The sequence below is a fragment of the Hyaena hyaena genome, unplaced genomic scaffold, assembly GCF_003009895.1.
Source record: "Hyaena hyaena isolate Hyena2069 unplaced genomic scaffold, ASM300989v1 scaffold_446, whole genome shotgun sequence".
Taxonomy (NCBI): domain Eukaryota; kingdom Metazoa; phylum Chordata; class Mammalia; order Carnivora; family Hyaenidae; genus Hyaena; species Hyaena hyaena.
The window spans coordinates 236,079-260,205 of record NW_024081081.1 but is presented as its reverse complement, the minus strand read 5'-3'; the positions used below and the strand labels follow the sequence as shown (position 1 = coordinate 260,205).

At 35.5% G+C, this 24,127-nt stretch overlaps 1 protein-coding gene across 1 annotated transcript in view; it reads left to right on the top strand.

The window, feature by feature from the left end:
* Nucleotides 1-569: 569 nt before the first annotated feature.
* The window catches only part of ADAM18 (ADAM metallopeptidase domain 18), a 122,700-nt gene continuing 99,142 nt past the window's right edge, over nucleotides 570-24,127 (top strand). The window contains exons 1-6 of the mRNA XM_039253397.1: nucleotides 570-582; nucleotides 1,170-1,246; nucleotides 9,308-9,363; nucleotides 11,785-11,863; nucleotides 17,759-17,835; nucleotides 18,978-19,155. Coding sequence (XP_039109328.1) covers nucleotides 1,196-1,246; nucleotides 9,308-9,363; nucleotides 11,785-11,863; nucleotides 17,759-17,835; nucleotides 18,978-19,155 — 441 coding nt within the window. The 5' untranslated portion in view covers nucleotides 570-582; nucleotides 1,170-1,195. The remainder of the gene's footprint in view (nucleotides 583-1,169; nucleotides 1,247-9,307; nucleotides 9,364-11,784; nucleotides 11,864-17,758; nucleotides 17,836-18,977; nucleotides 19,156-24,127) is intronic.

The window sequence follows — 24,127 nt, the reverse complement described above, 5'->3', positions numbered from 1 at the left end:
GCTTTTTGATTGCCTTATCCAGGATCAAAGTCAATATTCTTGATTTTTCCTTATTTGCAAAGATACTAAAGTCAGCCGTAGCACGATTTAAGCAGGTAATTTCTTGTAAAAGCGGCCAACATCTTTATTTTCCTCTCTCTCCTCCATCAGAGCAAATGAAAAACATGGCACAAAACCATGACCTAGAGAATCAAAATTACCAAGAACTTCACCAGAGAAGCAAATCACGCTCCTTTGCCCCTCTATCGCTATTGAAAAATTTAATCAATGACAACTTAGCCGGAACAAATGAGTTATGTGCAAAGGCATAAGCCTGTGTCTGGGGCTTCCTCTCCTTGGACCAGTGGAAGCCGCCGATCCACCCAGAAGCCCTGCGGAGGAGCCAGCTCGAGCTGAAAGCAGGCGCAGTCCTCACCCGCAGGGCCGGGGCCACCGTGCTGGACTCCTCAGCGGCCTCCTGCCCGCGAGCCTCAGAGCTGCCCAACGGCCTTCAGCCTTGGTGGTGCACGCCGCGCTTTGGCCCAGCCATGTTCCTTCTCTTTGCACTGCTCTCTGCGCTTGGAGGACTGCACGCCCTCCTGGGTAAGACTGCGAAGCCTGGACTTCCTTCTCCTTTCGCCTCGAAGCAGGGCTGGCCTCTGCCAGGAGAGCAATTTACTTTGTGGTACTCCTAAGGCCTCCCCTTCCGGATCCCCTGCTGGTGCCTTCCCCAGCATCTCTCCACAACCCCCCCCCCCCCACACACACACCCCCGGGCCAGGGTAGGCGACTGAGGATGTTAGCCAAGGTATCTACTCTCCGCTTCATGGGGTCTGGGGTCTTAGCAGTTGAAATGAAGCCAGTCTTTCTGGCCAGAGGTTTTAGAGGGGTGAGTTCTGCCCTCGGTTTATTCCCCAGAGTCCCAAGGAAATGGGCGCTGACATAGTTCTGGAGATGAACAGGATGGTCCCGTAGAACTGTGATGTCTACTTTTTGTTTATTTGTTTGCATCTCAGCCATTTTAAGTGTGCCACTGGAAATCTAGTGAAAGCTGTGCACCAAGGAGGGTGAGCACATCTATATAAATTTACTTTCAATTTGAAACCCCCCATGTACTCAGAATTAAGAGCCCATGCTTGACTGAGAAGATTGTTGCAAAAACCCCACAAACACCCATTTTCTTACTGCAGATTCTGAAGGAAGATTACTGCATGTCATGGTTCCATGGAAGATAAAGTTAAATGAGACTGGAGATTTACAGAAGCAGGTAAACGATCAAGAATATTTGTTTTATGATTTAAAATTTTAAGGCTCTTTTTATTTACCTTTGTATTAAGTCAGATAGATACACACACACACACACACACACACACACACACATACATACACAGACACATGTATTTAGAAAAAAAGATTAAAAATGTTAAGGGCATCAAACCTGTAAGTTTCAGGACACAGAATCTAATCGTTAATTTATAACTCCAATTCCTTTATGAGTAAAATACTTTCTGTTGCATAAAAGTTTTTTTTTTATGATTTACTTCTGTTTGTACATTGTCATTGCATGGTCACTTTAAATTTCAAACTGTTTCCTTCAAATTGCCTGTCACAAAGCATGTGGCAACATTGCAGGACATGAAATAGTTTTACCTAATGTGTTCAGTACCTGTCTACATTTTGTATTCTACGTATGAAATTCTGTAAGCTGTTTTTCCCTGTGATCGAGTATGCTAATGTTTTCCTTTGAGGAAAACTACATTTGATAGTAGACATCCTTTATCTCTCTTGTTTTCTTCCTTTAATCCTTTATTATCCCAAGTCTTTTAAAAAATTTTTATTAGATATACGAAGGATTCTTTTTTCATGGACTTTCAGTTTGAATGACAATCACACATTCCACTAAAGCAATGTTCTTGGATTTGGAGATATTACAGGAATTATGCAGAAGGTGTCCAACCTTTGAAGGTTTATCTAAGTATATTTGTGGAAGCCATGGTGCTGTTATTGGTATAATACTGGGAAGAATATTCTCAGATGAGGACCACAGTTACAGGGGTTTATTTCTTTCGGTCAATGCCTTCCTGCCAAAGACCATTATGAACATACCTGTAGTCAAAACAAGTTAGGGTTATTGTGGTGAAAGAATATACACACCACGGGACGCATGGAGCATCTCAGCAAGAAGGTGTTAGAAAGTCATTAATCAGATAGGCTTAAGGGGTTTGGAAGAAACAGACTTTTGCTCTGGTTTGGATGCAGCACAAGAAGTAGAGGTAATTCTATGATTGTGTATCTTAATAAATCTTATCTAGGAGAAGGAAAGTCTAGAACAATCTTAAAGTTGTAATTGGTTAAGAAGCAACAGCTGCTCATGGAAGCCCAATAAGGGCTTATTTGATCTTTTTTTTTTTTTCCTGGCTTGGAAGATGTTTATATTTTGTCCATATTTAAAAACAGTTGTGGTATTGTCTTGTTTTTATCTTGATCCATAATTGTCTCACAGTAGCTGTGTGTGATGTTGATGTTTTCTGAACATGTTTATTTTAAATAAAATCAAATCCAACTTATTGTTATTTTTTAATGAATTGTGATTTTTCTTTCATATTCAAAAACTTACCAACACTAAGTACACATAGTTTTCCTTCTGTGATTTATTAGAGAAGATTTATAATAAGCCTATGATACTTTTTTAATGTTTGTGTAAGGTGTGAAGTCTGGGTTGAGTTTCATCATTTAAAAAAATTTTTTTAATGTTAATTTATTTTTGAGAGAGAGACAGAGCATGAGTGGGGGACAGCAGAGAGAGGGAGACAGAATCTGAAGCAGGCTCCAGGCTCTGAGCTGGCAGCACAGAGCCTGACACGGGGCTCAAACCCATAAACTGTGAGATCATGACCTGAGCCAATGTCAGATGCTTAACCAACTGAGCCACCCAGACACCTCAAGTTTCATCATTTTGATATGGATTTCCAATTTTCACAGCACCATTAATTGAAATTACTATCATTTCTCCACTGAAATGCTTTTACACCTTAAAAAAGTCAGTCGATTTTATTTTTGTGGGTCTATTTCTAAGTTCTTTCTCTTTTGGCCAATGCTATGCTGTCTTAATTATAGTAGCTTTATGGAAGATCTTGAAAGTGAGCAAAGTGATTAATTCAACTTTGTTCTTCCTTAGAATTCTGATGATTGACTTTACAAAGTCCTTTACTTTTTGTTAGTTTTTTTTTAATATTTAACTTCCCACATGACCCATAGTGAGTAAATGAAATAAGCATACCTAAATCTCCATTTCTCAGCAATTTTGAAATATATTCTTAACCCTTGTTTCTTTGCTGTTTTATATTTGCCTACATAAATTCTCATTAGCTGATGTTCCAAGTTTTGGAAAGAGCTTCTTTCTTACTTATTCTTGCATATCTTCCACTTATAAGATTACTTTGTATTTAATCTCAGAAACTTTCTTAGCTTTGATGTTCAACCTTGCTTCAGATTCATTGCTTTAATTCATGCTTCAGATATATCCAATCTCTTACTCATAATAATAATTTACTTAAAAATCAACATTAACATTTTCATTTATATGATCTATGATTGGATCGTTTCTATAATTGTCTTTTCTTATTTCAGTAAGAACTGTTTACTCTTCTTCACCTGTTAACAGTGTAATATGGCAGTAAAGTATATAGTCTGTCAAGCTCTAATATGTATTAAATATGTTATCTTGAGAGAGTTAGTCTCTTTTCCTCAAAATGAAAATTACAGCTGTTGTGTGGGCAAAAATATTTTTTAGAAAAAAATAAAGTTCTTCGGATAGTGTTAGGCATATGATAAATGCCCATTTAAGTGTTAGAAATTTTTAGAATAGTATTCCATTACAAGTAATCTCTAATTTTTAGCTATAATATATCCTGTCATTTCTCTAAGGATATTAAATGTACTTATATTTCAGATCCTGTCTTACTGCTTTACATTTATCTTGGGAATCATTTCTTTCATTTGCTGAATTTGATATCTTTTCTTCCTGATGTAGACATTCCTCAGAAGTTAAATTGTTTTTTATTGCGTACTTGCCATTTTAGTTGAGATTCTGTCAAACTTTCTTTTGTTTCTGTTTTGCATTTGGTCTGAGATTATGCATTGGGTCTGCTATAATAAACTACAGTAGTTTTATAGGAATGACAAGGCAAGGTTTGCCTCAGTTCTGGGTTGTTAGTCATCTGGTCTTCTGAGATGTGTGCTTCTGGTACTTCTAGGCGTTTCCAGTCATAGGCATCACTGGCCTCTCCCAAGCTTGCAGACTCTGTGCCAGCTTTAAATCAGAGATCTTTCCTGAAATTGATTTGTCCTGGAAAGAAAGTATGCATTTGCTGGAATAGGTGTCTGTCTGCCTTTATGGAGATTGCCATTGACTCTGTAAACATACACTAAGTTCTCTCGTTCCTGACTGTCACTGTTATAACTCAGTCCTGTTTCATTAGGACTCCTATTCCTGGAGTGACAACATCCCTCGCTAACTTGTTTCGTGGGCCCTTTCTTCCTCAGTTTTATATGTCAAGAATTGCTAAGTGGCTCTAGGTGAATACAGTAGTGTGTGTGTGTGTGCGCGCACGCGTGTGTGTTTTACATATATACCTATATACAATGTAAATTTGTTATTTCATTATAATTGGTGTACAATGTAAGTCTACAGCCATGTCTTTTATCTTGACCTGTAAACTTTATGGTTTTTTTTTCTAAATAGAAGCAATTAATGTATACAATTAACAATCCTAAATCATTTATTTTTTCAGAATGTAGTCTTCATTTTTTTCCTTTCAAAAAGCCAATCCTACACATTAATCTTATCACCCTAATCCTAGATTTACTAGAATAATAAATTCTTACTAATTAGAATAATAAATAATAATATAGTTAGTCATCTATGGCCTTTATTATGCTGAGGTACATTTTTCCTATAAGCACTTTTCTGACAGTTTTTATCATAGTTGGAGTTGAATTTTATTGAATACTTTTTTGGGCATCTATGGAGATGATCATATGATTTTTAGCCTTCATTTTGTTAATATGGCATATCACTTTGATTACAGATGTTGAACCATTCTTGCATCCCTGGAATAAATCCCACTTGATTTTGGTGTGTGATCATTTTAATATATTGTTGAATTTGGTGTGCTAATATTTTTGACGATTTTTGTATCTATGTTGATCAAAGATATTGGCCTATAATTTTCTTTTTCATGGTGTCCTTCTTTGGTTTTGGTTTCACAGTAATCCTGTAGTCACAAAATGTATTTGGAAGTGTTTCTTCCTCTTCAAGCCTTTGGAAGATTTTAAGAAGAATACATGCTAAATCTTTTTTTTTTTTTTCCTTCTGAATGTATTCATGGTGATCCATATGATCCTGGGCTTTTGTTTGTTGGGAGATTTTTGATTATGGATTGAGTCTCCATACTAGTAATCAGATTGTCTATTACTTCATGATTCAGTTTTAGAAAATTTTATGTTCCCAAGAATTTATACGTTTCTTTCAGGTTGTCCAGTTTGTTGGTGTGTAATTGTTCGTATTAGTCTTTTACAATATTTTAGATTGCTGTACTGTAAGTTTTAACTTCTCTTTCATTTCTGATTTTATTATTGTATTATTTTTTGTGTTGTTATTTGTTTGTTTTGATCTGGTTTTGATTTTTTTTGTTTAGTCTAGCTAAAGGTTTGTCCATTTTGTTTAATTTTTTCAAATAACCAGCTCTTAGTTTCATTGATCTTTTCCATTTTGTGTCTCTTTTTATTTATGCCTCTTCTGATCTTTATTATTTTCTTTCTTCTGTTGACCTTGGGCTTTGTTTCTTTATTTTCCAACTCCTTCAGATATAGACTTAGATTTACACAGAGGACTGTATTGCTGTGATCTTCCCTTTTAGAACCACTCTTGCTGCATCCCAAGGATTTTGATATGTTGTATTTCTGCTTTCATTAGTGTCTAGATATTATCTTCTTTGATTTCTTTCTTTTAAAATATTTGCTTATTTATTTTTAGAGAGAGAGTGTGTGTGCACGAGTGAGGGAGGAGCAGAGGGCAAACCCCAAGCAGGCTCCAGACTATCAGTGCATAGCCCAATGCCAGGCTCGAACCCACGAACCATGAGATGATGACTTGAGACGAAAACAAGAGTCAGATGCTTAACCGACTGAGCCACCCATCTTTTTGATTTCTTTGTTTGACCCATTGAGTGTTTACTGGCATGTTGTTTAATCTCCACATAGTTGTGGTTTTTCCAGTTTTCTTCTTCTAATTGATTTTTAATTTTATACCATTGCATTTGGAGGAGATGCTTGATATGATTGCAGTATTCTTGATTTTTGGGTCTTGCTTTACGGTCTAACATGTGATCTGTCCTGGAGGATGTTTTATGTGCATTTGAGAAAAATGCATATTCTGTTGCTTTTGGATGGAATATTCTGTGTAGCACTATCAAGTCTTTTTGGTTTAATCTTTCTTAAGACTGATGCTTCCTTATTGATTTTCTATCTTGTTGATCTATCCATTGAGGTAAGTGGAGGTTAACTTCCCTACTATTACTATATAGCTTTCAGTTTCTCTGCTTACATGTTAATATTTCTTTATGTGTCCTGATGCTCTCATGTTGGGTGCATATATATTTATAAATGTTACATCTTCTTGTTAAATTGACCACTTTATCATTTGTAATGTCTTTCTTTATTATTATAGTCCTTGTTTTAGAGTCTAATTTGTTGGCTATGAATATAGCTATGCAAGCTTTTTTGTTTCCATTCTGTGGAATATCTTTCTCCATCCCTTCACTTTCAGTTTGTGTTTGTTGTTTCTTCTGAAATTAGTCTCATGTGGGTAGAACACATATAAGTCTTGTTTTTTAATCCATTCAACCATTTAAAATCATGATCGATAGACATGTAGTTATTGCCGTTTTGCTAAAGGTTTTCTGGCTGTTTCTTTCTTCTTCTCTTTCTCTCTTCCCTTGTGGTTTGATGTATTTTGTTAGTGTTATGTTTATATTTCTGTCTAATTTTCTTTTGTGTATTTACTTTTTGTATGTATGAGTGATTATTGTGAGGTTTACATATGACTTTCTATGTTATATGAGTTGAGTTGACAGCAACTTAAATTTGAACATATTCCAAAACTTTCCATTTTTCTCCTCCTCTCGTGTTTTATATTTTTATGGCACATTTGCATCTTTTATTTTATGTATGCTGTAAATAATTATTATGGTTTTAGCTAATTTTACTGGCTTTTTTTTCTTTTAACCTGCATGCCTGCTTTATAAGTGATTGATCCACTACCTTCACTATGCATTTACCTTTTCTAATGTACTTTCATACGTTTTCCTGTTATTAGCTGTCATTTCTTTTCAGTTTAGAGAAGTCCTTTAAACATTTCTGTTTAGACCATTTTAGTGGTGATAGACTCCTTTAAGTTTTGCTTAAGTTGAAAACTTAATCTCTTATTCCGTTCTGAATTGTTGATTAGAAGTTTTTCCACTCAGCACTTTGAATATGTCATGTTACTGTCTTCTGGCTTGCATAGTTTCTGCTGAAAAATATGCTGATTTATGAGATTAAACTTATGAGATTTCCTTGCATGTAGTACGTTGTACTTCTTTTGCTGCTTTTAAGAGTCCTTATTTAACCTTAACCCTTTTAATTGTATTATATCTTTCTGTGGATCCCTTTGAGTTTATTTGATTTGGGACTGTCTAGGCTTCCTAGACCTGTCTGTTTCCTTCTTCAGATTGGGGAAATTTTCAGTCATTTCTTCAAATAATTTTTTTGGCCCTTTCTCTCTCCACTCCTTCTGGAATCACTATAATCTAAGTATTATTCCCCTTGATGTTGTACCAAAGGTCTTTTAGTTATTTCATTAAATTTTTTTTCCTGGTCTCTCTGGATGAGTTCTGCTGCTTTGTTTTCTAGCTCAGTGATCCAATCTTTGGCCTCATTCTGTGTGCTGTTGAACTCCTCTAGTGTAGTTTTCAGTTTAGTTGTGATATTCTTTAGCTCTTTAACTTCTGTTTGAAACTTTCTTATTTTTCTTATTTGTTGAGGATCTCTCTGTGTTCATCCACTCTTCTTCCAAGTTTGGTAAATATCTATATGATCATTACGTTTAACTCTTTATCAGGTTGATTTTCATCTCCATTTCATTAGTGTCTTTTTCTTATGTTTTTTTTTTCTTTCATCTGGAGTGTATTTGCATGACTCTTCATTTTTCCTGACTCTCTGTGTTTGTTCCTATGTATTAGGCAAATCAACTACCTCTCCTAATCTTGAAGAAACAGCTTTTTGTAGTTGCAACAGGAAGCCTCAAAGCACAGTCCCCTCTGACCACTATAGTAATATGCTTAAGGGGTATCATTGTATATGCTCTGCACAACTATCTGCAGTGCAGGGGTGGGCAGAGCTGGCACCCAGCACAGGTGCATCATACGGTTGCACTGAGGCCCAAAGGTGAGTGGGGCTGGTGCCTGGCATGACTGTAAAGTATGGCTGTGATGCCATAGTGTGGTCATGGCTCTTAGTTGGGTGTGCCCAAAGGCTGTAGCAGTTTAGAGAGATATTCTAAAATGGTGCCCATGAGCATTTATATTAGCAAAGTAGGATGATGTTGCAGATATGGTACCAACCAGTTTCTCTGTCCCCAGAGAAAGTTCCAACAGTTTACTGCTTCTCTATGCTTTAAGTTTAGTAAATGAGTCTTCTTCACATATGGTCTAGATGTTTTTCAATTTAGCAATTTTGCTCTGGGTCTCAGTGTTAGTGATTCTGCATGTGATCCCTTTAAGAGTGGGTTCTCCATGTTCTACAGTTCTGTAGTTTTCCTGGATGTAATCTCCATTGGTTTTCAGACCCCAGCATTTAGGGGGCTCATCCTTCTTATGTAGGGTCTAACAATTTAGCAATCTGTTGTATAGCCCAAACCTCTGATTCCTCACTATTTTTGTGTCCCCTCCCTATGACTCTGCTTGAGTGGGTTTTGTTTTGTTTCGTTTTGTTTTGTTTGGCAAGTTGGTGTTTCTCCCTCTCCTTTCCGTCTCATTGCTGTCTTTTTTGTCTTTATCTGTAGAATCTCTGTGCATCCAGATCTAGTCTTTTTTCAGAATAAATTACTCCATATGTAGTTGTATATTGGTTGTACCCATGGGAGGATCATGAGTTCATGATCTTCTGATGTTGTTATCTTGAACCCAGTCCCCCAAATGAGTTGTTTCATTTACATGAGAGAAAAATAGTGTTTCAGTTTATATATTTCTATTTATGGAATCATCTCTATGTTTTTGCTTTGTTTTAGGTGATTTATGTCATTACAATTGCTGGAAAACCATACACTCTGCATCTCAGGAAACAGTAAGATATAATTTTCCATTAAAGCTTAGATTTTACTTTTTACATATTTTTGTACACTGTTTAAATTAAAGAATGCAATATAATGTAGACTATTTATTTTTCAATTAAGATTAATTAAGTCTTGAATAATAGAAGAGAAGAACGATGAATAATAGTGTTATATTTTAATTTTCTAGCTTGTTCTTTTCAAATTAAAAAATAAGCTACTTATTTGTAAGTCTTCAATTAAGTATAAAGCCATTGAACCCAAGAACTGCAAGTTATGTATTAAATAAATATGTCTGATGTGGAACCAAACATGGTTACACTTCAAGTGGTTATTGGTGGAAAATTCAATTAATGGCATACATTTTATGAATGTATTAATTATATATGTATTTATTTTTAACAACTTTATTGGGTACATTCATGTATCATAAAACTCACTCAAATGTATAATTCCATAATTTTACACCATAGGCAGCATTGCAACCATCAACCATAAGTCAATTGTAGAACATTTCATATCCCATATAAGAGCCTCATGCTGTTTCATATTTAATCCTTGTACTTACCCACAACTACAGGAACAATCAATGTATTTTCTGTCTCCTAATTTGCATTTTCTCAACATTTCATGCAAGTGGAATCAAACAGCCTTTTCTCTGCCTGCATCTTTGAAAATATATATTTGCAACAACTGCATTTTGTCTGCCTGCCATCTCTGTAGTTGAACAAGGCTAAAGAAAACTCCCCACTTCATTCATGACTGTTCCCACCTAATTCATGACTCATTAAACTCTTTTAATGTATATACAACTACTTTGAAGTGTTTTCTGATAAGACCCTCAATGATCTACATGTTTCTGAATGACAGTTATTTTTAGTCTTCATTTTTCTTCACCAAATGACTGCATTTTGTATACCTTATCAGTATCTTCTCAGAAAATACCGTCTTCATTTGACTTCCAGAGCACTGTGGAAGTCTGGTTTAACTCTTACCATTGTACTTCCTCTCTCAGTTTTGTTTGTTTATTTTTTTCAACTTGTTTGATTTTTATATTCTCATTCATCTTTCCAATCTTAGAGCACTCCATGGTACTTTTCTTGAATCCTGTTTTTCTCTAGCTACATTCAATCACCTTGTTATTTCATCCTTTCTTGTAGCTTTAAATACCATTTATATATTGCTTACTTCCAGGTTATATTTCTACTTTATTCCTCTCCAATGGACATCATATTCATTTATCTGACTACTTACTTGATAATCAAGTGTTTGCTAGAATTCTCATACTTAACATATCCAAAATGTACTTCTGATCCTTCCTCAAAATGTATCCTTCCTGTAGTCATCTAAGTAAATGGGCAAGTCTACTCTTCTGGTTTCTGAAAACAAAATCTTGGAGTCATCCTTGATATCTTTTTTTTTTTTCTGTTTTCTCTCGAATGGATTATATCTCCCAGTGGATTATTAAATTCCATGTGTTCAGTCTTCAGAATATATCCATAACTGGGCCTCTGCTACTGCTAACTGTCTTAGCTCAAGTCACAATCATATCTTGCCTGAATGACTGTAATAGCCTAACTGTTCTCTCTGCTTCTACTTACTTGCCCTACAGATAATTTTCAACATAGCAATCAGTCTCATCTACTAAAATGTTGGTTTGAGGGGTCCCTGACTGGCTCAGTAAGAAGAGCATGAGACTCTTAATCATGTGAGTATGAGCCCCACATAAGGTGCAGAGATTACTTAAATAAAGTATTGATCTGATCATATCATTTATTTGTTCACAGTCTTCTAATGGTTTCTCATCTCTGTGACACCATCTCTTACTACTGTCTCTCATCTTCAAACAGCATTTCATTCCAGTCACATCTTCCCCTAGCTGTTCTTTATATATAGAACGCCAATTTTGGCCTCATGGTCTTTGGATTTTCTCCTAACTCTGTCTGGAGTAACATTTCTATGCAATTCCATGTGACCTGTTTTCAGGTCTCTACTCAATCTATGCAGTGAACTTTTCTATGCCAGCTTATCCACACTTTGCAATCAACTTTCTTCACCCAGGCCTTATTTAATAACATGCTTAACATTTAACATGATAGCAGGGTGTGTACCTTACTGTCATGAAAACCAGTGTTTTTGTCTTTTGTTTACTGCTGTATTCTAATGCCTAGAAGAGGATCTGTCAGTAGGCACTCAGTAGATACATGTTCGATGAAGAGGACACACTGATACAGAGGATTTCAGTCTATTCCAGGGTTAAGAAAATCTGAATTTTCTAATACACTAATTCCATGAATTTAAATTGTCATATCACACTAAAATTACTCTAATTAAAGCATATTATTATATAAATCATGTATATTTCACATTTATTTTATTATATTAATGTTTATAATCCTATGAAATTCATGACCAACTGTCCTTTTTTTTCTTAGCTCTTTCTTATCCCAGAACTTTTTGGTTTATACATATAATGAAACTGGATTTTTGCATTCAGAGTCTTCATATTTTAAGGTAAGCTTTAGATGTCTTAGATATTTATTATCATATGTTTCTTTCTTGAAGTGGCCATATCATTACCATTGGGTTATGTTTGTTCCATGATGACAATTTAATACAAAAATTTTATTCTGTATAATTGACCTGTTTTATGACTGATTGCTGTACCTAAAAAAAAAAGTGAGAGGAGTGGATTTAAGATGGTGGAGGAGTAGGGTGACACTAAGCTTGTCTCATCCCTTGAACACAGCTATATAGTTATCAAATCATTCTGAACACTAAAGAAAGCAACCAGAGGTCTGAATGAAAACAAAACAAAACAAAACAAAATTGCAAGACTACATGTAGAAAAGAGACCACTGTTTGAAAAGTAGGAGGTGCAGAGAGTTTAATGGGAGAGATATCACTCTGGATCTGGGAAAAGGGAGGGAGCTGGCTTAAGGAAGCTATCACAAAGTAGTATAAGCAGCGAGCACAAAATCTGAACTTTAAGTAGTCCACTACCATTGGAGAAGCTCCTGGCTTAAGGGTGTTCAAGTGGTAAAGTGGGGTAGAATTCCAGGATTGAGCAGGGTCTGAGGATTGCTTAAGATGCAACAAAGAAGGCTTGTGCCAAGTGCTGTGCTGTTTTCAGGTATAAGAGAAGGGACTTGATCCAGCTTTGGGCTGCAAGCATGGGGTGCCTGTTTTCTGCTGTTTTGACAAACTCTGAACAGCAGCACAGTCCCACCACTGCTTTTATCGCATGGGCAAGCAGACAAAAAGTGTGGCGAGAGGAGCACCCAGAGAAGTACCACTGGTCTGTGCCCTGGAAAGCCCTATAACTTGGAATTTTGAAACTCAGTTGTGCTCTTGAAATTTAAAAAAGCTTGGCCACAGGCAGGCTGAACGGGGGATTCTGACTGCCAAGGACACAAGAAGATTGATTAATTGCTCTTCTGTGAGTTTTCCTTAAAGAGTGGAGGGCAGGAATATTCAGCTCTTGGGCTATAGCATGACTCCAGGCCATCTTCATTGGCCCTGGCCAAGCTGAAAGCCTTCAGCTAGCAAAACAGTGCCACTTAGTGGAGGCCAGAGCCACATATACCAAGAGCCTATTTCAGATTCTCTGTCTCCCTCTCTTTCTCTGCCCCTCCCATGCTTATGGTCTCTCTCTCTCTCTCAAAAATAAATAAACATAAAATGTTATTTTTAAAAATACAGGCCAAAACACACCCAAGATCTGGGGGGGGAGGGGGTTTGTTTCTTGCTTTTTCTTTGATTTTTATTTGTCGTATGTGTGTGTGTGTGTGTGTGTGTGTGTGTGTGTGTTTATTTCACTCTTTTCTTTTCTGAAAAAAATGACGAGATGGAGAAACTCCCCTAAAAGAAAGAACAGACAATAGAATTCATGGCCAGGGATTTAATCAACATAGATATAAGTAAGATGTCTGAACTAGAATTTAAAATCACAATTGTAGGGTGCCTGGGTGGCTCAGCTGGTTAAGCATCTGACTCTTGGTTTCAGCTCAGGTCATAATCTCACAGTTTGTGAGTTCAAGCCCCACATTGGGCTCTCCACTTCAGTGCAGAACCTGCTTGGGATTCTCTCTCTCCCTCTCTCTCTGTCCCTCATGCTCGCTCTCTCTCTTTCTCTCTCTCAGAATAAATAAATAAGCTTACTAAATAAATAAATAATAAACAAACAAATAAATAAATAAAAATAAATAAATAAAATGACTATTATAATAATATTAGTTGGGATTGAAAAAAAGCATAGAAGACACCAGAGAATCCTTTTCTGCAGAGATAAAAGAACTAGAATCTAGTCAGGCTGAAATTAAAATGCTACAATTTACATACAATCTTGATGGATGCCATGATTGTCAGGGTGGATGAAGCAGAGTAGTGAATCAGTGATACAGAAGATAAAATTCTAGAAAATAAGCTGAAAAAAAGAGGAATACAAATGCCAAATATCATGATAAAGGACTTAGAGAACTCAGCAACTTGTTAAAGAGGAATAACATCCATATTATAGAAGGCCAAGAAGATGAAGAGAGAGAAAAAGGGGCAGAAGGTTTATGTGAGCAAATTATAGCTGAAAACTTCCCTAATCTGAGGAAGGACACAGACATCAAAATCCAAGAGGAACAGAGAACTCACATTAAATTCAACAGAAGCTGATCGTCAGCAAGGTATATCATAGTCAAAGTCATAAAATACTCAGGCAAGGAAATAATGCTGAAAACATCAAGAAAAAAGTTTTTAACTTAAGGAGAAGACCAAGTTTGCAGCAATATTATCCACAGAAACGTGGCAAGTTAGAAGGGAGTGGCAGGATATTTTCAACGTGCTAGATGGGGGTGGGGGGGTGGGGGGGAATGCAGCCAAAATTCGTTACCCAGCAAAGAGGTCACTCAGAATGGAAGTTCCTCAGACAAACAAAAACTAGAAGATTTTGTGATCACTAAACCAGCCCTGCAAGAAATTTTAAGGGAGACTCTGAGAGGAGAAAAGACAAAACAAAACAAAAATGACCAAAAGCAACAAAGACTAGAAAGGACCAGAGAACACCACCAGAAACACCAACCCTACAGGCAACATAATGGCACTAAATTCATATCTTTATATACTCTCTCTAAATGTCAATGGACTAAATGCTCCAGTCAAAAGACATAAGATATCAGAATGGATAAGAAAACAAGACCCATCTATATGCTGCTTATAAGAGATTCATTTTAGACCTAAAGAACACCTCCAGATTGAATGTAAGGGGATGGAGAACCATCTGTCATGTTAATGGTCATCAAAAAGAGAGTGGGAGTAGCCATATTCATATGAGACAAAATAGACTTTAAAACAAACACTATAAGAAGAGACGAAGAAGGAATTCAACCAGCCATTTAAAGGAGAGTTAATATCTATTCTTCTGAAACAGTTCAAAAAAAATAGAAATGGAAGGAAAACTTCCAAACTTATTCTATGAAGTCAGCATTACCTTGATTCCAAAACCAGACAAAGACCCCACTAAAAAGGAGAATTACAGGCCAAATGGATGCAAAACTTCTCAACAAGATACTAGCAGCTCAAATCTAATAGTGCTTTAAAAGAATTATTCATCATGATAACTGAGGACTTATTCCTAGGCTGAAGAGATGGTACAGGTTTGCAAATCAATCAATGGGATACATCACATTAATAAAAGAAAGGATAAGAACCATATGATCCTCTCAATAGATGCACAAAAAGCATTTAACAAAATACAGCATCCTTTCTAGATAAAACCCCTCAACAATGGAGGTATGGATGAAACATACCTCAACATCATAAAGGCCATATGCAAAAGACCCATAGCTAATATCACCTTGAATGAGGGAAACAGCTTTTTTTCTACAGTCAGGATCAAGACAGGAATTTCCAATCTCACCACAGTTATTTATGATACTAGTAGAAGTCTTCACTTCAGCACTCAGACCACAAAAATAGACAAAAGTCATCCAAATTGGCAAGGAAGAAGTCAACCTTTTACTAATTGTAGATGACATGATATTCTATGTAGAAAACCTGAAAGACTCCACCAAAAAATTGTTAGAACTAATACATTAATTCAGCAAAGTAGCAGGATTTAAAATCAAAGTGCTAATGTGTTCCATTTCTATACACCAATAATGAAGTAGCAGAAATAGAAATCAAGGAATTGATCCCATATACAGTTGCACAAAAAACAATAAAATACCTAGAAGTAAACCAAACTAAAGAGGTAAAATATCTGCACTCTGAAAACTATACAATTATGAAAGGTATTGAAGAGGACACACAAAAAAATGGAAAAGTATTCCATCCTCATAGATTGCAAAACCAAACATTGTTAAAATGTCTATACCCCCACCCCCCAAATAAACCTACACATTTAATGCAATCCCTAGCAAAATACCACCTTCATTCTTTACAGAGCTAGAACAAACAATCGTAAAATGAGTATGGAACAAAAATGACCCCAAATATCCAAAGCAATTCTGAAAAACAAAACTGGAGGCATCACAATTCTGGACATCAAGCTATATTACAAACCTATATTCATCCACACACTTTGATGCTGCCACAAAAGTAGATGTGTAGATCAATGGAACAGAATAGAAAACTCAGAGATGGACCCATAATTATATGGTCAATTTATCTTTGACAAAGCAGGAGAGAATATTGAATGGAAAAAAGTCAGTCTCTTCAGCAAATGGTGCTGGGAAAACTGGATGGCAACATACAAAAGAAAGAAACTGGACCACTTTTTGTATAGCATACACAAAAATAAATTCAAAATGGATGAAAGACCTAAATGTGAGGCAGGAAACCATCAAATTCCAAGAAGATAATATAGGCAGCAATCTCTTTGACCTCAGCTATAGCAATTTCTTACCAGTCATGTCACCAAAGGGAAACAAAAGCAAATATGAACTTTTGTGACTTCATCAAGATAAAAATCTTCTCCACAGCAAAGGAAACAATCAACAAAACTAAAAGGCAGCCTACTGAATGGGGGAAGATATTTGAAAATGACATATCTGATAAAGAGTAGTATCCAAAATCTGTAAAGAACTTAACAATTCCAAATAACCTCAATAACCTAAAACCAAACAACCCAGTAAAGAAATAGGCAGAAGTCAGGAATAGACACCTTTCCAAAGAAGACATCCAGATGGCTAACAGACACATGAAAAGATGCTCAACATCACTCATCATCAGGGAAATACAAAAGGAAACTACAAAGATATCACCTCACATCTGTCAGAATAGCTCAAAAACCCCAGATGTTGACGAGGTTGTGGAGAAAGGGGAACCTTCTTGCACTTTTGGTGGAAATAAAACTGGTGCAACCACTCTGTAGAACAGAATGGTGGTTCCTCAAAAAACTAAAAGCAGGACTACCCTATGATCTAGCAACTGCACTATCAGGTATTTACTCAAAGGATATAAAAATACAGATTCAAAGTGGTGCATACATCCCAATGTTTATAGCAGCATTATGAACAATAACCAAACTATAGAAAGAGCCCAGATGTTCATCAATTGATGAATGGATAAAGAAAATGATCTCTCTATATAATGGAGTATTACTCAACCATCAAAAAAGAATGAAATCTTGTCATTTGCAACAAGTGGATGGAGCTAGAATGTATTATGCTGAGCAAAATATGTCAATCAGAGAAAGACAAATACCACATGATTTCACTCATATATGGAATTTAAGAAACAAAACAGATGAGCTCATGGGAAGGAGATGGAAGAGAAGAAAGAGAAATAAACAACAGACTATTAACAATAGAGAACAAACAGGGTTGATGGAGAGAGGTGGGTGGGAGAAGGGCTAGATGGATGATGAATATTAAAAAAGAGTGTATGTAAGTGATGAATCACTGAATTCTACTCCAATATTGCACTGTATATTAACTCACTAAAATTTAAATTTAAAAAAATGGTATGTGATGGGGCACCTGGGTGGCTCAGCCAGTTAAACCTCCAAATTCAGCTCAGGTCATGATCTCACAGTTCGTGAGTTCAAGCCCTACGTCTGACTGTGTGCTGACAGCTCAGAGCCTGGAGCCTGTTTCAGATTCTGTGTCTCCCTTTCTCTCTGTCCCTCCCTGGCTCATGCTTAGTCTCTCTCTCTCAAAAATAAATAAACATTAAAAAAATTTTAATGGTATGTGAGAGAGATAAACCCAGGCTGAGAGAATACTCATTGGTATCTTGGTGGTACAGAATAAACAGGATTGTCAGAAACCCCTTTTCCTTGAAAATCTGCATTAATAAATCTACACATACACAGTCTTATTCTTAATTATGTTGACATTTTTTATTTTCTGTAATGTTTGCAAATACATTTTTAATCATAAAGAATTTACTTATTTACCTTTCTATATTGTTTTGCAGATGCATTGCCATTACCAAGGATATATTGCAAATTTTCCATATTCACTTGCAACACTCAACATCTGTTCTGGACTCAGGTAATAGAATCTTTGACATGGAAAACTAGTGATTAGCAGACATAAATCTGGGAATGTTTAGGAGGAACCCAATTTGAAAGTTTCCTTTATGATGGCCTTACTTTTTAATATTAATATTAGTACCTGGACTTTCTTACTGCCCATTCAAATGAAATCATGCCAGGGAATTCTGACTGCAGGCATTTTTTTAAAGACACTGTGCAGAAGGGGATAGTTTCAGTAAATGACATTTTAGACATAAATAATATTGTTGCAGTATCAATTATCTCAAATAGTTATGGAAAATGATATTAATTTGTTATTTATATAGCTACATATTGTATTATTTCAGTTTAGATGTACTCAGTATCAGACATAAAACAACTAATTAAGAAAGTAACTCAGAGGTAAAGGGCAGGAATAAATGATTTTCATCAGTGTTAGTGGCAAGAGAAAGATATTATCAGAGGAAGACTGGTCCAGAGCAAAAAAGCAAAAAAAGACTCTCCCTAACTTCCTTTTGTTTTTGTTTGCCTGATATCTAGAATTTACTCATGTTATCGCTGAAAATTTTGCGTCCATTTAATGCGGCTTTTCATATATACCCACCTCTTTAGAGGTACATTCTATATACCTGCTTTCCCTTATTCTAATCTTTGGAAGAACATGATCTTTATTCCTGGACTTCTCAACAAAGTTGAAAATTCCTTGATTTTCAACAAATACTTGGTCTTAATTAATATATCTTGAATGTATATGACTACTATACAGGTAATACAAAATACTTTTAAATGTATGTTGTTATTTAACATATGAGCAAAACTAAGGTAGACGTATCTCAGTTACTAATGGTAGACTGAAAGAAAACAGAAAAATAAAGTGTGTTTATAATGTGTTCTTTACTATATTTCAAACTGGGATTTCTACTCATTTCTTTTCTATAATTTCCATGCCTTTGCTGATATTCTCTATTTAGTGAGACATAGTTATAACACTTCCCTTTAGTTGTTTATACAGGGTTTCTTTCAGCTCTTTGAAATTATATAAATACCTAATAAAGTATTGAAATTTAACTTAAATTTAAAGTCTTTTTACATTTTAGATTACAAGTTGGATAAGATCATTTTTTAGGGTTTGTATGTCATTGATTTCTAAATATTCAGGGGATTCCTTCAGTTTGAAAACATCAGCTATGGAATTGAGCCATTGGAATATTCAGCAAGATTTGAGCACATAGTTTATCAAGTGAAAAATGGTAATCAAGACATACCACTGTTAGCAGAAAATTACAGCAATATTTGGCAGAAAGACCAACCCTATCACGATAATTTAATTTCACAGGTAATGTAATAATTCTGATGTTAGGACATACTATGAAATTACTTCTGCAGAATTTTGTTCACTGTAAAAAAGGAGCTACTTATCTGTGGAGTAGAAATATCAAATTTGATATCTTCTTTATACGCCTTATAACAAGGCATCTTTATTCTATCTAAAATACATGAAAATTACACAATAATGTATTTCAAGCATATTAAACTGTATTATGTAACATTTCTTATCTTCTATTTTTATTCAAGCTAAAATGCATATTATTGGGTAAAATTTAGAAATACAGGAAGAATGAAGTCACTATATAAATAAAGTCAATAAAATAAAGTCAAGCTACTTCTACCTTGGTAAAATTACTCTTTTATTTTTACTTACAGCTTTACATACTACTAGAGTATATCTTTCTAAAATAGATAATCATTTGTATATTATTAAACTCTTAATTTACCTGTAGGCTGCATGTAGAATTATTTGACAGGTGTTTTTCCTTCATGATTTTGAATATTTTTATTTCATTGTCTTATGGCCTCCATGATAGCTGATGAAAAATTAGCTGTTATTAATCTTATTGAGGATTCCTTGTACATGATGAGTCCCTTCTCTGTTGCAAGTTTCTCTCTTCATCTTGGGCTTATGGCACTTTTCTTATGATGTTTCTCTGAGTAGTTCTTTTTGAGTTTATCTAAATTGAAGTTCACTAAGCTTTTTTGTGTAAACTAATATTTTCCTCCTAATTTGGAAAATTTGGGGCCATTAGTTCTTTGGCTATTCTTTGGCCCTTTTATCTACCTCCTCATTTTCTGATACTCCCATTATGTGTGTGTTGGTCTGCCTGATAGAACCTCATAGGTCTATTAGATTTTGTTTATTGTGGTCCTTCTCTGTTTCTTTCTTTTTTCTTTTTTTAAATTATTTTTTATGTCTTTATTTTATTTTGAGAGACAGAGACAGAGAGCGAGCATGGAGGGACAGAGAGAGAGGGAGACACAGAATCTGAAGCAAGCTCCAGGCTCTGAGCTGCCAGCACAGAGCCTGACGTGGGGCTCAAACCCACGGACTGTGAGATCATGACCTGAGTTGAAGTCGGACGCTTAACCGACTGAGCCACCCAGGCGCCCCGGTCTTTCCTTGTTTCTTTCTCTTCTTCAGATTGTATAATCTCAAAAGATCTGTCTTCAAGTTCCCCAATTCTTTCTTCTCTCTGCTCATATCTGATGTGGAGTCTCTCTAATGGGTATTTTATTTCAATTGTATTTTTTAATACCAGGTTTTCTATCTATTTGTTTTTTTAAATAACTTTATGCCTTTCTTGACATTACATATTTAGTCAGACATTATTAAAATACTCTCCTTCAGGGGTGCCTGGGTGGCTCAGTCCATTGAGCGTCCAACTTTGGCTCAGATCATGATCTCTCGGTTCATGGGTTTGAGCCGTGTTTCAGGCTCTGTGCTGACAGCTCAGAGCCTGGAGCCTGTTTCAGATTCTGTGTCTCCCTCTCTCTCTGCCCCTCCCCCACTCATGCTCTGTCTCTCTGTCTCAAAAATAAACTATAAAAAATTGTTTATAAATAAAATAAAATATTCTCCTTCAGTTATTTATACATAACTTAATACCTAAAGTGTTTTTCTAGTAAGTCCAAAATCTAATCTTCCTCAAAGACAGTTTTTATTGTTAACCTTTTGTCTTTTATGGGTGATACTCTAGGTCTTTTTCCTGTCTCATAATTTTTTGAAACTGAAACTATTCATTCCAAGTAATTTAATGTGATAACTCTGGAAATCAGACCCCCCCCCCGCATCAAATATTATTGCTGATATTCATTGTAGTTGTTTGCTTTGTGAATTTTTTAACTGGTTCTCTAAAGACTGTATTCTGTATTGTGGGTAGCCACTGAAGTTTCTATCCTGTTATCTTACTGGTGGATTAATGATCAGACAGAGTTCTTTAAATGCTTGGAAACCATAAGCTTCCCAGTTTTTGCTGAGAGTTTCTCCATGCATGTTGAAACATGCCTTTGTCACTCAGCCAGGTAGTTACAACTGTGCCTTTCATTTCACTTTATCCTTGCACAGTCTCAAGATCTCCCAGAAGTGAGATTTTAGAGTCTTTTCATGTCTTTCCTAAGTATGCATACAGCCTTGGGCATGCATTTACCCTGATACATGTTTGTGGTCTGCTACATTCCCAGAAATTTGTTATAGCTTTTCAAAGCTACATGTGGATATCTTTCTCTCCAGATTTTCCTTTATTGGTCTACTATTTGCCCCATGGTGATTCACTGTCCCAGACAACTATAAAGTTAAAAAAAAAAAAGTCTTTTATTGTTTAAAACAAACCCCTTTGAAAAAAGAGCTTTTCACATTGTGTAAAATGTGATTTAGGTCAATACAGACAAACTTAAAATAGGTCTTCTAGGAACAAAATAGGTCAGGATATGATGTTTCTTTGGAAATGAGATTTGGAAGATGCTCCGGTCATATTCTGCTTTTTCTGGAGATTGCCACTCTGCTGGTATTCACTGCAAATGTTGCTGTTACTTTTCAACTAATGAGAGAAAAGACTAGGCCAAATTCAAATTCCACCTATGTCACTGTTTTTACCCAGACTAGTTATTTTTTTGAACAAACACTCCCAAGAAGGCTGCAAGCTATTTGTTAATTTCTAGAGATCTGAAAAAGTCGAGTCTAACCACTTTTGCCAGTTCTTTTGTTGCTTTTATACAGGGGAGAATTTTTGGAGTATCTCACCCTGATTTTAATTGATGTATTTTCATTTCTTGAATTTTATATACCATGTATTTATGCTTTTAGTGTAACATATTTTTAAATTTCCCTTGTTATTTCACCATTGACCCATGGAAAATTTAGAAGTGTGCATAATTGGATATTTTCTAGATATCTTTCTTGGTTCTTATTTCTAACTGACTTTATTCAAGTTCAGATAGTGCACTTGACTCTAGTATATATGTTTCTCTATATATCCTGCAGTTGTTTTGTGTAGTATTTTACAGATGTTCATTACGTCAATTTGTATTTTTCAAAACTTCCGTTTTCCATATTTATTTCTGGAAGGTATTTTGTAGTTTATGTCTGCTGTCACAGCATCCTTCTTTGGGGGCATTTTTGAGCTTTGTTCTGTATTTTTCATGTACAAGTGACTTGTCAATTTTCTTTTGAGAAAGAGAGAGAGAGCATGTGGTTGTGTGCACAAGTTGGGGAGAGACAGAGGGTGAGGGAGAGAATCTTAAGCAGGCTCTACGTCCAGTTTGGAGCCTTACATGGGGCTCCATTTCATCATCATGAGATCATGACCTGAGCTGAGATCAAGAGTTGGATGCTTAACTGATTGACTCACCCAGGCACCGCTGATATATTATTAATTAGACTAAATATTATTTAAAGTAATAGAAGATATGTCTGTCAAACTCTCACTAGACAATTATTGGTTTTGTCTAGAAGTTAGTGAGAAAATTATAAAAATGTGTTTCCCCCCTCTGAGAAGCAAACAGGCAAACTCTTTCTCTTTTTTAAGATTATTTCTATTTGCAAAGTAACAAACACTGACTTATCAAGAACACAATTCAAAAAAACTCAGTGATATAATAAAATGTGCATAAACACATATGGATAGGGACAACCAACTACTTTCCATATTAGGTAGTTGTTCTGTAGAAGTATTTGGTGTTAAAATTACATATTTCATATTGCATTGTTTAACATTTTCCACCAATGCCTTTAACATATTAGCTAGAGTTACTTTTTTTTAATGTTTATTTTTGAGAGAGAGAGAGAGACAGAGCATGAGCAGGGAAGGGGCAGAGAGAGAGGGAGACACAGAATCTGAAGCAGGCTCCAGGCTCTGAGCTGTCAGCACAGAGCCTGATGGGGGGCTCAAACCTATGGACCACAAGATAATGACCTGAGCCCAAGTCAGACACCCAACCGACTGAGCCACCCAGGCGCCCCAAGCTAGAGTTGCTTTAAATCTTCCTTCTGATAGTTCCAACATCTGTGTCTGTGTCTGTGTAAGTCTGATCCTTATGATTGCTATCGCTTTTATATTGCATTTTCTTCTTGCCTGTGTGTATATCTTCTCTCATGTGAAACTGAACGTTACGTAAGGCAGTAGGCAGTAGATATTGAATTAAATATTAATTTTAGCCTTGGAGATGAGCATACCTTTCTGCTGGAGTTTAGCCTAAAGATTGTGTTAATATAGTCAGAATATAGATCTGTTTGTGTGTGTTTTTGCTATTGCTAGCTTTAGTGTGCCTACCAGAGGCTTCACATTTCTTTAAATGATATCTTTTGTTTAAGGTAAATGGTAATTTGCTGGAGTAATGCCTTTTCTCTTTACTTTTGCATTTCTTCACTGGACTTTGTTTTGTGTCTTTAGAAAAAATCTGTCTCTTCCCGATATTCCTGCCCTCTCTCTCCTATACTTTTTTGACACATTTTAGCACAGGTCATGGATTTGGCATGGAGCAGAGAACAGGGAAATTCTCTGATATTTGGATTAAGACTAACTATAAGGAAGACACTATGAACCTGGATTTAGGGGAAAGATCAGTGTTTATCACAGGTTAGAAATAAATGGGAAGTTGGGAGTGGATGTAATTTTACAGATTTTTGTAATGATGGAATATATCTGTGTCTTAATTGCAATGGTGTTTACATAAATGGACACATTACAGAATAACATAGAAATATACACACATACATTGTACAGATTCAATTTCCTGGTTTTGATAATGTACTACAGCTTTTTATAAGTTGTAATCATTGGGGTAAACTGGATTAATGGTACATGAGATTCTTGATCTACTTTGCAATAATTACTTTTAGAAAATAAAATTAAAAAGTAATCTCAGTGAATTAATGAGTTTGAAGTTCATTTTATTGAAGGTGACTTATCTGACATTATAGTGAATATTATTAAAGTTCATTTTAAAGTTTAACTATTAAAGATTAATTAAGAAGG